This window comes from Blennius ocellaris (genome assembly GCF_963422515.1).
Source record: "Blennius ocellaris genome assembly, chromosome: 7".
NCBI lineage: Eukaryota > Metazoa > Chordata > Actinopteri > Blenniiformes > Blenniidae > Blennius > Blennius ocellaris.
Window position 1 is genome coordinate 12,491,358 of NC_137656.1, and position 18,015 is coordinate 12,509,372.

General features: G+C 38.4%; 1 protein-coding gene across 1 annotated transcript; it reads left to right on the forward strand.

The window, feature by feature from the left end:
• Nucleotides 1-9,997: 9,997 nt before the first annotated feature.
• On the forward strand, nt 9,998-14,965 carry mier3b (mesoderm induction early response 1, family member 3 b; the record flags this gene model as incomplete). Its single annotated transcript, XM_080500073.1, has 11 exons — nt 9,998-10,111; nt 10,509-10,631; nt 10,782-10,905; nt 11,997-12,070; nt 12,184-12,256; nt 12,370-12,518; nt 12,688-12,769; nt 13,716-13,810; nt 14,020-14,147; nt 14,224-14,378; nt 14,490-14,965. Exons 1-11 carry the CDS (start codon nt 10,013-10,015, stop codon nt 14,963-14,965), a joined length of 1,578 nt encoding a protein of 525 aa, XP_080356199.1. The 5' UTR covers nt 9,998-10,012.
• Nucleotides 14,966-18,015: the final 3,050 nt, after the last annotated feature.

Here is an 18,015-nt window from a genome sequence, read left to right on the forward strand (position 1 = left end):
TAAATCACATTAACTGATTTCTTAATCTACCAATGTGACAACCTTGAGATGGTTCTTGCATGCTTTCCATCTTGACCATATGGTGTTTTCAAGTGTTGCAAAGATCACAGTCAAGCTACAGCTTATGAAGGTAGAAGATAATTAACGCAAGAATATTCATAGCTTTTCCTGCTTCAAATCCCCAAAACAAAGAGGTGCAGAACAGAAAAACCTGCAGGCTGCAAAACCGATATGATGCTGAGAGAGGCTGCAACAACATATAGCTGATAACTCCTCGTGTCTTTATCCACAAGCAACCCTTAGTACCTGTTACATCGTTTTTCACTTTCATCACTGCTGAAGTATTGATCTTTGAGTGTCAGATGTTTCTCTTCTTTATCTGTACAACCTTCACAATTTTCAATAGCAACATGACTTTATGTGCTTGTATACACGCGCACACACACCCACAGCTGCTATAGGTGGTTATTAAAGATGAGGACTTGATTACATTAACGAGTCAGTCTTTTGAGGGGTAGAGTTACTTAACCATTTATTAAAACAAAAACTATTACTCACTTGACAATGCCATTCGTCCGTTACTTGTAATTATCTCCCTCAGATTGACCTGTTTTACTAAAATGCTCATAATCATGTTATTGTAGTGTTATTGTAATACATTACCAGATCTGTCAGCACTGTGTGTCAGTGAGACAACTGATTCACTTATTAAGTATCAAGTCACATGAGTTAATTGTGGGCCGATCTTCTGTAATCTGGATGTTTGTATTAATGTGCCAACATGCAGACAGCTCTTCTAAAGTTCAGAAGACATTTATGCAAATTTTTTAAAGTCTGTGGATACGGAATATTAACGTTACCTAAAGTGACACAAGTCCAAAGAACTGCACAAGTGGTCCTTTAACAATGGTTTAGTGACATAACTTCAGCTGGTAGCTTCTGTATTAAGAGTTATCATTCAGCTGTGAGCAGACAGAGACAGTGAATATGAAGGTTTTCATCTTTGAAAAAAGTAGCAAGTGATACACTCACAGAAAATAATTGCATCTACACTAATTTTACAATAGTAGCATGTTACTTTATCAAAAAGAAAAAAAGAATAATTTATAGATCCCCTAGGTCAAATTAGTTATCTGCTTTTGATCCAACTTATTAATAGTTAACCTTAACTGTACATGCTCAGAGCAGTGGGCTGCTACAGTACAGCACCTCGGCAGCAATGGAGTCAATGTCTTGCAGTTTCATTCAAAACTATGAACTTCTGATCCTAAGTCATTTCCTCTAACCTTTCTCTAATCTGTGTCTTCCCCAATAATAAAATAACCCCATAAAAATCGAATTACTGCACATTCTGATTTTATACGTGAATCTGTAATAATTGTCTTATTACATTGATTCAATTTATATTTTTATTCTATATATATCATTGACTGGATTTGGTGTTGATTTAACATCACATAAAGTGTTTCATGCAAACCAGCAAAGTAAATTTTATATTTTTTTTCTGTAAAACATTTTCTGTAGATTTGTGGTCGAGATTTACCCGATTCATGTTGTATGTGACGTCACTATATTTTTTCTACATGATGCATTGTTTCATACAGATTGTGCCAGAGGTTTCCCTCGGCCCTCCTATTGGGGACCCCTCATTTTCAAAAGGTTTAATAGCTTTTGCTGACCTGGCTATTGTAAGACCTCACAGTCTCCTGGTCTTTCATTGTTTCAGGGAGGCTGTGCGCGAGCGGCAACGAGCCATAATACCGCTTTGTATTTTGGCAACAGTGAGAAACGGATCTGTATGTGTGAAGTCTGAATTAACGTGTGTTAAACTACTCAACGAAAAAGAAAGAATGAAAAATAGTTTTCTCAGCCTCTACGTCTTCTGCTCTCTTCACAAACTGTTCATGTGCGAGAATCTTAGGTTGCTATGGAGACACGGTCCCCCACATGTCTCGTCATGAAGAGCCTCTCATCCACAACAACACAGCTGTTTCCTCTATTCCTTCACATTTGGTGTGTTGCTCATCACTTTGCATATTGTGCACAATACTTGAATCACAGGGGCTATAGAGCACAACATCCTGCCTGATGCCCATATAAATGATTGAGAACTGCTGCTCTTGTTGAGCTATTTTTCAGTGATAGAATCAATTCAATGCATGTGAAATAATATTTCCAAAAAGACTGCAAATTGAAGAAAATGAGACACTATGTGATGTTAAGTTAACTTGGACTAATGGCCTTGTGTATACTTCCCCCCTTGTAGGAGTTTAACACATAAGCAAAGATGTGAATATCTAAAAAAAATATTAATATGATGATTTCACATCTTTTATGGGAAACTACAAGTATGCTTTGTGGCATTTGTTTTGCATCATCTTTACAAATAAGGACATTTCTACAGTTGCCTTTTTGATGAACAAGTCATTCAAAGAAGCAGTCTGATATGAAACATGTGAGCGCACGGTATGACGCAGCCTGTGGATATATACAAACACCTACACAAGTAGAGACTGCGTCTGACTACAGAAACGGAGGAAATTGCAGTGCCCACTCACAGTTACTCTGCCTTGAAGTGAACTCTCGCAACTGTGTGTTCCAGACATTTACGAAAATCGGCAGAGCATGGGCTGATCCGCCAATTTTTTTACGACAGGATTTACACAACTTTTGCAACATCTCACTCTGCCTGTGTGCTGATAAACAGTGTCGTGGGATGGTTTTTAAACACATCCATTTCATCTTTTAGATTTAAGAAACACAAATACAAGCCCAGTCGGGTCCATACACATTTGACATTTTCTGGGTTGTGGCTCTGTACACTAACAATGGAAGTAAAGTGGGAATGTTCAATATGTTTTTTTAAAGTTAGACATTTAGCCTTTATTAGAGGACATTTATTGTACTTCAGTATCAGGTGAGGAAGTAGGAGGATGCCTATATTTTATATGCAAATGCAACATCTTTAAATGAGTAAATGTAATTAGACAAACCAATATAGTAATATTATAATAGTGCACTTATTTACGTCAGTGTTTATGGGTATATATGGGTATATAATCAAATCAGGAGGAAAGATGGATCATCATAAATATGATAACACTGACCTATTGGGTTATTTTCCCTACTGCGCTGAAGCACCTTTTTAATCATGGCTGACATTCAAAGCTTGATAATACAACTTTACAATCAGTTTTAAAATGATTTAGGCTCCTCGAGGTAGAAAGATTTTTAATGCTTTAAAATTTTCAAACGGATTAATTTCCAACTTGGGGCTACAGACTTACTGCTTAATACATGAGTTGCCAAAAACAATTTAAGTTTTCCCAGACTAAATTGTCAAAATAGAGCAGTGTTCGGACCCATTAATGCAATGCAAAGGGTGTTTGGAAAGGACAACACCATTTATAACAGGTAGATTTATCTTGCTTCTCAGAGCACTCATTGGACAATAGAGTAGAAGGAGTGCTGGTAAACTGAGCCTGCTATCACATCTTTTGCAGATTGCAGAGGGTCACACAGTGCACAGGTACTGTCCAAGACGTTAGCACTTTTTCCAGTATTATGCTGCGTTTCAATGTGAAAACTAGATTTCTGAACAAAAACTGCAATTTCATTATTGTGCTTAATGATCCAATGACATATAATGGTTGAAGTGGGCCATCAGAAGTACTTTATATAATGTTCCTTTCTATAGGATCTTCTTAGAGAATTACACAACAGCCTTCATGCTTGTACCCACTGGTGCTAATTTGCACTCAGAAAAGCAGAAGAAAGGATATAACAAAACCCTTTTTATATACCACACGGATGGATTTCAGTATAGATACATTCATTACATTTGGAATTTCCCTTCAATTTTAAGTTTTGTTTTCACAATTATTGTTGTCCAGGTAAATGTGAAAAATAAGAATGGATATTTTCTTTCATTTCATTTATTTGTTTATTTAGATAGGACATTGCATAACGACGAACAAGCCATCTCTTCACAAGGTTACCGTAACTATTCAGGACATAGCACAAGGCTAATTTCCAACTGATGTCCCACATAAAATCAGCCATGTCTTCTACTGTTTTCTTTTTTTTTAAACCGACAAAGGTGGAACTTTCTCGGATAACTGGAGATATAGTATTCCAGTCCATGGAACCTTTAACTGATATGAAATATGTTATTTGTTTCAGTGTTTCTGGTTGATATTGCAGCCAGAGCTTTCGGAGGCCTGTGGACCTGTGACAGCAGGTGGTGAGGTTCAGTCTGTAATAACGACCTTCAAATCTTGATGTGACTGATTGTTATATTACAGCATGGCAGACTCAATTTTATACCCCAGAATAAATCAATAAACAATCAAGAACCACAATAAGATCTGCTTGCACCTAATGTGCTTGAGGATTTTGTAGTCAGCCTGTGTTTTCAACCATTCACCTCTGTGATGCACAACATTGTGCACTTAAAATGTCTCTGCATAAATTAATCATATGCAGAACAATGCATTTGTCAAATGATTACCAAATGTGCCTCTGACTGAAAAACAATTTTCTGCCTCTGTTCCAAGCAGCCATGATTTCATTTCTACACCTTCCTGTTCACATGATGATAGTAACATGATGCGACAAGATACTATTTGAAACCTGAAACAGCTTACTTATGTTTTTGAGGTCTGATGAAAATACAAATGTTCTTCCCTTTGGCAAAGGGTTGTATGACATGCACTATCTTAATCCTTTATTGATTCCAAAGAAGATTAAAAAAAATGTGGAGTTTTTCATGTATCACCTAATCACCAGTGTAGCTTGTGTTCAGTATTGATCAAAAATGAATATCTTAAACTGGGAGTGTTCTCATATTACAAAGGTCCTATCGGGACTACATTGTCTTTTTAAATAAACTCTGTGGGAGCAGTACTGGCCATTTCATTCTGGAGTTTCTTGTAACAACAGACCTTGAAATTGGCTTTCCAGGATTTCATGGAAATTCTTGCTTGTTTATATCATAGATGAACAATATAAACTGCAAAATGGAGAAGTCCTTGAGAAAGGTCTGTTGACGCTGTGGGATGTGATCTTGCAGCTGCTGACTGTTTACCAGCCTGTGTGCGTGGATAAACACTACTCACACACACACACACACACACGGACACACACACACACACACACACACACACACACACACACACACACACACACACACACACACACACACACACACACACACACACACACACACACACACACACACACACACACAAAGCTGTGTGACTGCACATGTTCCCAGTTTTATATAATTCAACAGAGAATATCAACATAACATGCAACCACTGTCCAATGCACCCTGACAGGAGTGTTGTGTTGTATTGTGTTGTGTTGTGTTGTGTTGTGTTGTGTTGTGTTGTGTTGTGTTGAAAATGCTCCAGCTGAGTCATGAAGAGCACACAACTGCCCCACACTGCCATCTGGTGGCCTTTGTCATGTATAACGGTGCTCTTCGAGTCCATAATTGTACTGTATATCCAAGAAACACTAACATGGCTGTGAACTCTTAAAATGAAAGCAAAACAAGAAACTCTAAAGTATTTTTGTCTTTTTTTCAGCTTCAATCACCAACAACAACAAATGTAAAGATACTAAATGTTTTCAAGGATCACAGTTCATTCAGTCCAATGACGTATTTCATGATTTACCATCGGCAAACAGGCAACTGATGTGATAATTGATAATTGTACTCCATGAGTGCTACAATGTGTTGTGTGGTGCATCAGCTGAGTGGGCAGTGGCTGGACAATTGCAGAACCAGTGTAGGTGTGTGCCAGTGTTAATCACCAACATCCGTTTTTGCACTGTAACAATAGATCGTGACCCTCTGTCACCCTCCTCTCCATAGCCTACGTCACAGGATAACTTATTGAACTGAATCCATGTGTTAGAGAAAAGCCCACATCTTCCTGACTTTATTGTTCTGTAAATCAAATGAAGGTTTTAAAAGGCTCTTAAGTAATTACGGTAATCTTAAAGTGATCATTAAACAAGAGAGAAAAGTGGCAGATAGTAACGACTGCTTTCATTATTGTGTACTTGTGCTCACACAGTCACCTACGCAAAGGGAAACAAACAGGTCAAAGATACCCCTGTCTCACAAGAAGTAAAAAAAGTACAATACCCTCTTTTTGAAGCCACCATTGAATTCATATATTGTTCATATAGAACAATGATTTCCAACCGGTTTCTCCTCGAGCCGCCAGACTTACCACCCACCCCCCTCTGATATGAACAATTATAAAATCCCATCTAATGGGATGGTTTTCTTTCGCAAATGATCGCTGGCAACACCACTTAAGGGGGGTCCCACACCTCAAATTTGCGTCCATATAGACATAATGCTCAAAATGTTAGGGTTCAAACTGCGATCCCTTTTATGCTCCTGCTTAGCTCAGTTTTGGCCAGTAAATAAACACATGTGCAATTGACTGGCCTGAAAACACTGAGTCATTTGTTTGCAGAAACCTCCAAACAGAGTGCAAAGCAGCTCTTCCTACGCTATATGGGGGGGGGGGTTCTGCTCTCTAAACAGAAGTTTTTAGTTGCTGCAACAAGTTAAAAAAAATTCATAAATACATTGTGTGTGTATATATATATATATATATATATATATATATAAGTTAAGCTACATTTTCAACAATGCCAGTGACGACATTAGGGTGGAGGTATGATTAATGCATCTATTTGCATGGTTGTGGTTGGATGTGGTTTTATGTTAGACAAAGTGAAAAAGAAGCTTTTCATCACAAAATAATACAAAAACAACAGATGTTTTGGTCAAATGTAAGGGATATAGGGGAAAAAGCTAAATGTTTGGCATAGTAAAGAAATTTTAGTAAAAATTTGAAATGAATTAGGTCAACGCAGGATACAGAGGCAGGACAGGATGAGGTAAAGGGGGACATATGAAGCTGAACTTGTATCAATAGAGCGATATCAGTAGATACATGCAGTGCTTTTGCCCCCTGCTGGCCTACACTGAGCATTTATTGTTTACTGTTTTTAAAGTCAGAGTCTGAAAATAATCGTTGTATTAGATTATTTGTTATATACTGAATTAATCATGAGCAATATTGATTGAATAAACACAGCCTGGCTCACAGATACAAATAATTCCAACTTCAGACACAAATTGAGAATAGGGCTAAAAAAGATTGTTTCTCTTATACTTTATACTGGACTTTGCTTGTTCTTCTCTTTGTATCTCCAGAAGCGTCCTCCTGCAATCCCCCAAACTATTGGTGACTTGTGTTTGTGCTGGTGTGTGTGGGTAGAGCAGTGGTGATGGAGCACCCTCACCTCATAGTAAGAAGCGGGATTGAATCTAGTCCTCTGCAGATTTTGTATGTTTTCCCCATATGTATGTGGGCTTTGGTCCCACAGTCCATAAACATCCCAGTGAGGAGAAGAGATGACTTTTAATATTATAATTGTCCATAGGTGAGAATCTGTTGTATGTCCCTCTGTGTCGTGTGAATAGGTAAAGGCAGGGATTGCAGATAAGCCATGAGGGCCTTGTCACTATGAAGTGGGAGGACTGATGGGGGGCTGTGAGCTTGGCTTCTGTTTCATGTCACCATAGCCTAAATAATTATGAAACATGGATGGATGGAGAAAATTCAGAACATTTTTGATTACTTGTGGAAAAACTGGCAAGTGCGATATTTTGGACTTGTATACTGTGGACTCATTTTCATTTCACTGGCTATTCACAAATGTGATATCATCATAGTACTGCTGATTTAAACCGTGCCAGATGGTATACTGCTTAGAACTCTGACCTCACAGTGAGGACCTCTAGTTTTGAGCTCTGTGTGAAGTTTGTATGTTTTTCTTGCACATGGGTCAGTTTTTTGAGCCACATGGTGTAAGCAATGGATGGTTTAAACAGTATCTACTTGGCTAAGGCCCACAGTAATTGTTTATTCCTTTGGTTATGTATTAACCATCTCACCACTTCATCTTCCATTTTGTTCTGAGTCTACAGACTCTACTGGCCGTGCATAATGTGCATTTAATATTATTGAACCAGATATTTGTAATAAGCTCCCAGGGAGCTTCAATAATGTGTTTTTGATACTTTTATTTCCGGAATGAAATGTTCTTATTTTTCTGTAAAGAACATGCCATTATTGCATTTTATATGGTTTATTTTGAGTTGGCTAGATTTTTTTCCTTTTCTTAATTGCTTGATGTTAATGTATTTCTATATATCCGTTTAAAGCACTGTGAGTTACCTTATGTTTGAATGGTGCTACAGTATATAAGAAATGCCTTGCTTTGATTATTCTATTCAATGTATTATTTCTACACATTTGTTTTATTTTAAATTGCAGATTGATTTATATGTATCTGTTTTCGTAATGTACGCGTTTAAAAGAGCTGCACAAATACATCTGTCTTGTATCAAATTGGTAAAAGTCACTGAGTCATATATGGATGGGAATTATTTCCAGCTATCTAAATAGGGAATGATACAGCAAACTTCCTATTATTATCTCGTGAAGGCTCCGTTAAAATGTTTTGGAGTGTAGTATTGGGGCAAAAATGTAAAATATTTATAGTATTTATAGTATAGCTCATGGACACGGCGTTTTAAATCAGCTGGGATCCTCTGACAGCGCTCCAGGAATTCCCGACCATACCGTCTTATTCTGAGGACTTTATGGAGCTATCAATGCCGCTCTGATGCTTTTTATACAGTTGTTGGTAAAACCGTATTAATCTGTGGGTGTTAATAATGTCGTGAGGTTGATTTTCCCGTTTAAACACGATTCCCCGTTCGTCCGGGCAGCGGTCGGCTCCTCTGACGTCACGACTGGAGCGGTCACCTGGAGCTCTGATTGGCTGAGAGCGATGATCCGGGTACTGCACTAGAACGAGCCCATTAGCTAAAGGTACCAATATGGCGGAGGTAAGAGGGAAAACAGGGGAGAAGCAATCGATCTTAAATCGATATTTTTTAAATTTGTGTGCCGTATTTCTCAAGTGTATGCTATCGATTGGACCCATAACCATTTTTGCCGTCATCCTAGCGCGTTTCGTATTCTAATTGTCATTTTCAGACGTTTAAAATATGCTTGAATGTGTGGACTGATCCTTCACTACGAGGCCTCTGCGCCCTCGGTCTCTCAGCTGCTTCGGTGTAGCGGCGGTGTAAATTGATACGTAAAATTAACGTTAGCTTGCCGGTTAAAGGAAATTACAGATTTCAGCGTGTTTGTCGCGAATGGAAACAGTTCCTCAAGTTTTGGGCAGAAGTAGCGGGGTTTTTACCTGTAAAATCGACCGATTTTCACCGGCTTGCAGAACCGCGCAAACGAAATTTGTGTTTACATTTTTCGATGCATAGCGTTCACGTCAGGCGCTGGGTTAGCTTGCAGGCTAGCTAAATGTTAGAGAAGCCGACACCGCATACACCGTGTGATCCGGCTTCATGTGCATCTCTGTTTATTACTTTTGTCGTTGCGGAGATATTTTAAATCTCCGGTGCAATTGTACGGTTTCTGGTCGGGGTGTTCGGCGTGTCCTGCGCGGCCAGTAGTGAATTACCTTTGACAGGTAGCGTTAGCGGTAACAGCAGCTCTGCTGCTCAGCTGTCTAGTTACAGCCCGGTAATTGCATCATTTCTCTCACTGTGTCTTCATTAATATTTGAAGTTTTAAAGCCCAAATAATGGCTGGAACCAGGTTGAAACTAATTAATCCTATGGTGTTCTTCTATTCCAGGCTTCCCTAGGGAGTTCTAGTCCAGGTAATTAAATGTCACTTTCTTTCTATGCACAGTTTATGATCTGTCAAGTAAATGATATACAATCGTCTTCAAATAGTGTAGTATAATAGGGACTGAAAGGTCAAATTCATAGTTGTTTCATATATTTTTATTTTTCAGCTATGTTGTGATAGTGTGATTTTTTTTCCTTCCCTCAGTTGGTTCATTATCATCAGAAGATCATGACTTTGACCCAACAGCAGAAATGTTAGTTCATGAGTATGATGATGAGAGGACTCTGGAGGAGGAAGAGTCTCTGGAAGGAGGGAGGAATTTCAGATCTGAAATCGCAGATCTGGAAAAGGTAATTTCATACTGCATACAAATCATGAGATAGTTTAACTTCATGCGCACCTCCATTTAAATCTGTTTAATAGTTTGACTAATTACATGACTTATGGGAATGTTTAAGTTAAGGACTGGTATTAACCCTTTGATAGTCAGTCACACTGATATGTTTTGACAATGTGATGAAATATAGTTCATAGCTGCAGATAGCATAATTTATAACTATCACTCCATAAACTTGCTTGATTCAAAGCATATTGTTCTATTGTGATCTTGTTGCACAAATTGGTTTTTATTTGTGATTTTATTTAATTTTTCGGTGACACTTTTGACTTGAAATCTGTTAAATCATTTAATTTAAATATTTGTCGTTCTAAACAAAGGCACCATGTACTGTACAATATCTTTATTAGGAAGGGAACATGCCTTTGGAGGAACTGCTGGCCATTTATCGCTACGAGGCCTCAGCAGGCTCCAGTATAGACAGCTCCTCCGGAGACCTGACTGATGAGCTGCCTGACATGACTTTGGATAAGGTGGGTACTTGTTGTTCATCAGTGAACACATTTGGAAGTGTAATTGAAAGCAAATGTAACAATGTGTATGCATATATTCATGTGAAACCAATAACCTTTGGTCTGTGAGAGTGGAAAAATGAAAAAAAAAATAATATCCATTTAATTTAGGAGGAAATAGCAAAGGACCTCCTGTCGGGGGATTATGAGGAGGAGACGCAATCTTCAGCTGATGATCTCACCCCTTCAGTCACCTCCCATGAGGCCACTGATTTCTTCCCAAGAACACTGCGATGTAAGCTTTTTTTTTTTTTTTTTCTCTAACCATTTAAAGTTTTTACATTGTGGGAGACAGAAAATACTTTAACAGCTTGAGAAGATCAAAGCCTTTAGGAATGCAACTTTTGATCAGTAGTCATTCTGACTTATTGATCACCGATTAATGTCTGGTACTGTTTTACGTACATCATAATTTTTACATTTCCTTCTGGTAACTTTTAGCTTACAATTAATGCACTCTTTATTACATTATGCATTTCATGAAGAAGTTTTTATAATAATCTTTTACCCCCTGGATAAGTTCTCCATGTAGAGATTGTCATATGCTGACAAAATGCTTGTAGAAAAACCTAAAGGTGCCTTAAGTAATCACAAACCATTGCGAGTCCTTGGGATTGCAAAAGTGCAGTTTTTGTAGGTTTGAGAAGTTGCATGCCAAATAGTCACAAATGATGAAACTTTGTTAAAACAGAAAAGTGAGACGTGTAAGTTGTCATAAGTTCATCACCAGTCAGTCATCCAACATAAACAGATAGTTGTTACCCAATTATTCTTCTTCGCCGAGCTTTAATTGTTTATTTAACTTAGTATTTTTTTGTGATATTTTAGGTCTGGGATATCAATTCCTTTCGTTTGAGTAAGGAATTATAGGAAAAATTAAGCAACTACTTTGCACAGAAGTCCCAGCTAACTTTATTTTTGTCCTTGTGTTATATTTATATGTAAGTCACTCACTCGTAAGATGAGAAATAACGCACAATTGTCATCATTAGAAGAACAAACAACAAAATCATATTTCATTCATTCATCTACCAAAATCAGATTGAATTTGAAACTTTTTTTTTTTTAATTATCAAATACTGAGATGCATTCAAAATTAAATTAATGATGATATTGACATTTGAAATGTTTTGCTTTTATTACTTCTGTCCCATCACTTGCTGTTTATAAATCTTTTCTTTTTTTTTTTTTTTCCATTATTATTATTATTAATAACCCAACCTTGTTTGGTGCCATGATTCTTTGGCATAATTAAGTCCACGAGCTGTGATGAGTATTCAGTTTCTGTAAAGCTATTAAGTGATATTTGTTTTGTTTGTATTACAGCCAACGCTATCTCTGATGGCGATAAAGAGTCGGAGTGCGACGAAGACGGGCCAAGCCCCGAGGACTCCAGAAAGGTAAAGGAGACGTTAATGTTGCACCCTGCTAATACAAAATAGCCGAGTTATTTTTGCATTTATTTATTGCATTCATTCAAGACGGCTGGATTTTTAATGTGTGTTTGTTGTAGGAAATAATGGTGGGCTCACAGTATCAAGCAGAGGTTCCTTCCTGCATTTGTCACTACAGAGACGGAGAGAAAGGTGCGAGCGATTAAATTGGTTTCAAACATTTCCGACATCCTCTTTACTGTGCCAGTGGAGACGAGATGACACAGAAAGTCACTAACCTCTCCGTCATGTGTTCTCTTCTACAGTATATGAAGATGAAGACGAGCTGCTGTGGAGCCCGAGTGTAATGTCGGAACACAAAGTTCGGGCTTTTCTGTCTGACGTCATCTCTCGGACAGCAGCAGAAAAGATCAGTTGTGATAAACTCGGGGGGCATGTTCGCGACAATGAGCAGGTAAGCCATGCAATTTCATTTTGAAATGCATAAATATAGTTATTGTCAGCAGCACTGATGTTTACTTGTAATCTTCTTTGACTTAGATTTATCATATTCAGTTGTAAAGATCTCTCGAGTACAGTTGAGCCGATGGTAAATTTCTGAGTGTTTATCTTCTTTAATGTAGGCTCTGCATGAGCTGGTCAGGTGCAACTACAACACCCGTGAAGCCCTGGAGAGACACTGCAGTCACATCAAGTCCTCTAAAGGTAAGCCAGAAGCATTTCTAAATAAATGATATCTATAAGTCTGACAATGTCATTTTGATACTCAGTTTATAATTCATACCATTAAATTAAAGAATGCGTAAAGAAATTGTAAGTGTTGTGAGCACGCTAGGTCATTGAGGTAAAAAAAAAAAAAAAAAAGAAGAGAGAAGTAATTATGTTGATGAATGTAATAGAGGGGAAAAACTTTTTTTTTCTTTTTTCTTTTTTTTTAATTTAAGCAACTGCTAAACAAAGTCACTGTTCGTAATTAAAGATCACCATCAATCAAGCGAGAAGAGTTAAAAAACAAGCTACTTTTTGAGCCCTATAAATCAAACGAGGCTCACTTCCTGGCTCTGGTCCATGAAGCACGCAGGAACCTCGGTGTGTCCTGCAGAGATAGTAGATATTTTTGGCAACAATTGTTTAGTTTTGTGAAAATATTGCCGTCATCATATATACTCTGTGAGACGACAAAGAAAAACTTTAGATGAAACTTAAAAAGTTACAATTTTACAGTTATTATGCCATTATTTATATGAGATTCAAGATAAAATAGGACTGTGAACAAAAATGTGTTTGCCTTTCTACTACCTATTTGTCAGAGATGCTTAAGTCCCATTACCACGTTGACAAAAACATCATAAATCTAAATGAAATGTGATTTAATGTTGTCAGTATTAAGCATCAGGAGCATAGGTGGATTATATCAGTATCTACAATATTTTGCTGAAAACCTATTGGCACAAATCCAATATTGTGCATCCCGAATTCACACACGCAAACTATATGTTTGATTGTAATTATTGTTTTGTTTCTTGGTCAATGAGGCCTGACCTCAGTCAGGTGACTGTGATGACATGATACATTGATTTACCTTCCATTCTTTCACCAGGTTCTCACTTGTGTACCACCAACATAATGGACATGAATGTTTTCCTTTCAGAAAAATCGCCTCCGTGGTCGGAGGAGGAATGCAAGAACTTTGAACATGCTCTACAGATGTATGACAAGAACTTTCACCTCATTCAGAAACACAAAGTAAGTCTATTTTCATGAAAGTCTTGCATATTTATTTTTTTTATTGCACTGTGTTAATTCTGTATTAATGGGTCAATTCCTTCCCGAATTGACCCATTGACTGTGGGGAAACCAGAGTACCCGGAGGAAACTCGCGCAAACTCCCGGGGAGAACGTGTGAATATAAACGTCCGAAACTGAACAGTTGTCATCCCTTCCCGTGCGCTCAGGTCACGACGCGGACGGTGGCGGAATGCGTTGCATTTTACTACATGTGGAAGAAGTCGGAGCGTTTCGACGTGTTTGTGCAGCAAAATCGGTTTGGGAAGAAGAAGTACAGCAGCTATCCCGGTGTGACGTAAGTGGCTGAGAAACGGGCTGCAAATTTTGACCGCGCGCAAGAAAGGCCGCTCACGGGCCTGTTTTGTGTGCAGCGACCTGATGGACAGGCTGGTGGACGAAGCCGAGGGCCTGGCGGTGGACAGCTCGTCCTCCGTGTGTTCGGGGGCAGGTGGAGGAGGAAGGCTGGAAACCACCACAGAGCAGCAGCTCAGCCTGCTCAACTCCATCACTGCCAGCGACCTCACAGGTTGGTAAACGAGGCTTTAGTGTTGAACTCCTTCACGGAAGAAATAAGGGATTGCATCAACTGTTGCATCGGCGTTTGTCCCACTCACTAAAGCGTCTGCCTCTGTTGCAGCTTTGAGTAACAGTGTAGCCACAGTATGCAGCCCTGCGGAGGTCAATTGCCTGGACTCCTACAGCTTCCCCCCACTGGAGAGTCTCCACCGTGGCTCCCTGAACCACGACGAGCCCCTCGGGTTCCCCTCCAACGGGGCGGACCCCGACTGCCTCAACATGCTCGACGCCGGCTTCTACCACTCCGACCTGGGTCAGCTCGGCGGCGTGTGCGTCAACAAAGACTGCGAGCGGCCCTCCAAGAGACTTAAGATGGCGCTGCCCGACTCTTTTATCAACGACGTGACGGTGGGTAACCTCGGGGTGGACTTCGAAGCGCGGCGGACCACGAGCCACCACCACCGAATCACCGGTGCAAAAATGGCCGTATCCGTCACAGACTTTGGGAGCTTGGCCGGCAGCGGCGAGCCCAACGGGTTTCTGGGAGCACACGCACGGCACCACACACAGCACACTGCAGCACTTCAGTCCGAGTGATCCTCCTCATCATCCGACCCCCCCCCCCCCCCCCATTCTTCCTTTTTGAAAGCCCTTTTTCCTGCTTGTACATAAGACTGACCTCACTGGAAAAAACCGATTTGTTTAAATTCTATTATATATAAATATAAATATACATATCTATCTATATGTATATGAATATACTTTTTGTTTTCATTTTTGTGTAATATGACATCAGTGATGTCTATCATATAGAACTAAAATCTTGATTTTCTCTCAAGAGTTTATATAGCCATTTATTTTATTTTTCGTTTTGCGGTCTTGAGATATGTAACGTCCATGTACAGCGGGGCCCCGAGGCTGCAGTAGGAGAGTTGTGTATCTTCCTCCCTCACTTCGACACACACACACACACATTCAGAGCTACAGTACGTTATCCTGCCATTCTTTTCAGCTGCCAAAATGAGTCAATTGTGTTTTTGCTTTCAGCCTGTTGTGTTAAGTTGTCTTTGGTCTTTGTTGTCTAAAGTGATACTTTTGTTTTGAAATAGTGTTTGGTTTACAGGTACCTTTCAGCAAGCAGACTAGTGCAGATGAGTTTTTTTTTTGTTTTGTTTTTTTAATCAACATATACCTGGGTACATAATGTACCGAGAGCAACACGAGCTTTGACATGAGGAAACGTCATGGCTTCAGCTGCTAAGACCATCCAATCTGTTTTTTTCTTTTTCTTTTCTTTTCTCCTGTGGAAGCTTGCTCGTTATTTGTCTGCGTGTTTACTTCTGTTCAGTGGCCAAACTGGAACATGTGAATGTTTGCAACACTTTTCTTTTTTTTTCTACTGTTGGAGTTGAACTTGGATTTCAGAAGCCTCACTTTCACTTTTTTTTTCCCCTCCTCCTTTTTTTTTCCAAGAGCACCATAATGGGAGTCATCATGTTTTACAGCTGGACATCCTCCTCCTTTCAAGGAGAATGTCCACAAACCGTAACAGCAATATTGCAATGCAAAGATCTTGGTTGCGTGAATAGCCATTTCAAACACAATGACACAATGAAGCGTGTATTTATCAAATATTTCAATTTAAACATTATCACTTAATTATTTCAGCCACTTCTTCTTAGTTCTGTTGTGTATGCTTTGGTAGTTGTTAAAAACTCTAATGTTTTCTTTTTCTATTTTTTTTTTTCCAAGTAGCATCATTATTCTCACCACTAGCAAGCTTTTGGTAAAACCTGCTAGCAGTATTAAACCTTTATTTAAATTCTCTGCTTTTTTGTATTGAACCTCTGTCTAGCCTGTAACTAACTAGAGATGCCTTTTTGAAGTCTGGTTGATAATTTCTTGGGAGTGTCGTAGCAGAAAAAGGAGGCATTTTCTGGCTTTGACTGAAGTCCAGTTGTGAAGTTGTGAAATGTGTTATCGGGTCAGCGTCAGTGGATTGGATGCAGTAGTAGTGTTTACTTGATTTATCTATGCATTGTGCTATTAATATTTAGTTTCTTTCAGGGGTACGTTTATGCTTCTCATGTTCCTAAAGCTAGTGCAACACCATTACGTGTGTACAAACGGAGGTCATGCTTATTTAACCATCATTTATTTTCAGTTTTTTTTTATTTTATTTTTTTTTATTTCCCCACCCAGCATTTGAGAGGGTATTCACATCACGTTTCATGTAAATATTTAGCAAATAGCCTTTAAAATGTCGATAAACTGACCTCTTACACTTGTGAATCTGTGTCGATACAAAGGTTTAAATTCGATTCCTTGTCAAAAAGGCAATAATTTGTAGATATGTACAGATATTTTGGGTTTTGCATTTTACCAGTTTACTTGGTCTTTTCATTTCTTTTCTCTCTCTTTGGAAAGTCACCCAGATGGCAGAACACGGCTGAAACCACGCATGCCAGCTGTGCTTGCCCCTCAAGTGTACCACTGAAAAACGGCTTTACCTGAAGACGTATTGATAGTACTCAACGTTGCAATTTTTTAATTTTTTTTTTTTTTTTATTTAAAAAATTTTTTGGCATTCGGATCTTGCAGCCATGTGTAAAAGGCACTCATTTTCTTTCCTTAAACTCTTTTTACATGTCGTCGTCTCTATTTGTCTCGATGGTAAAGGGATGGCTGCTGCTCTAGGTATGTGGAGAGCTAGTTTCTCTTTCAATGCAATGTGCAAAATGCAGTAGGTCCTCCGAGCTCTTCTAGCTTTAGCAGTGCAGTGATATTTATTTCACCTGTGGTTTGTACAAAGACTCAGAAAACTGTCAGAATGTAAAGGCCATTAAGTAGTAGAAGTAGGTTTTTTTCACCACTCTGTGAACTCTCGAAAATGTGATATTTTATTGATATCTCTGGTATGAGACTTGTGTGTGCAAAAGAAGCACTAAACAAATTTATTTTATATTTTGTATTGTGTTTTGAAGTTTAAAAAGGAAAAAAAAATATAGCAGTTGTGGTTTTGAAAAAGAAAACTCCCGAGTCCTTTGAAAACAAAACAAAACACCTTTGTGAATAAAAATAAAACCTACAAAACTTAAAAATGTATATCCAGAAATATAGACAATCAAAACCTTCACTATGAGAAATGTTCAAGAAGCTATCTTTATTGTTTATAAGAATTGTACATAAACATTGAGTTGTTTTCTTTTGTTTTTGTTTTTGATTTTTTTTTCTTTTGTTAAGCATAATTTTGTATTTTCTGTTGTACTTTAATACCTTGTGTACAGATCCAGAAATAAAGCTCTGGAAAAGGTTCTGAGATGAATGCTTGTTCTTTATCATGACATAGAAGATGGAAATGCACATAATAAAAGTATTAGAGTGCCTCTCCAGCAGGCTGCAGCAGGAGGAAAATCTGGCCAGAGGGGGGACATATTACATTTCCTGTAATTGTAACAGGATTAATTCACATAAAAAATAAACCTCAGCACCACAACATGAATGTCACGGGTACATTTTCACATTTTATATGATGACCAGATAACTACAAGTTTTAAATAGCAGAAGCTAGGTTTTCCTTTTTGCCACCGATTTGTCCAAACACTCACCTTTTTATATCTTTACTGTGAGAAACATAGGAAGTCGAG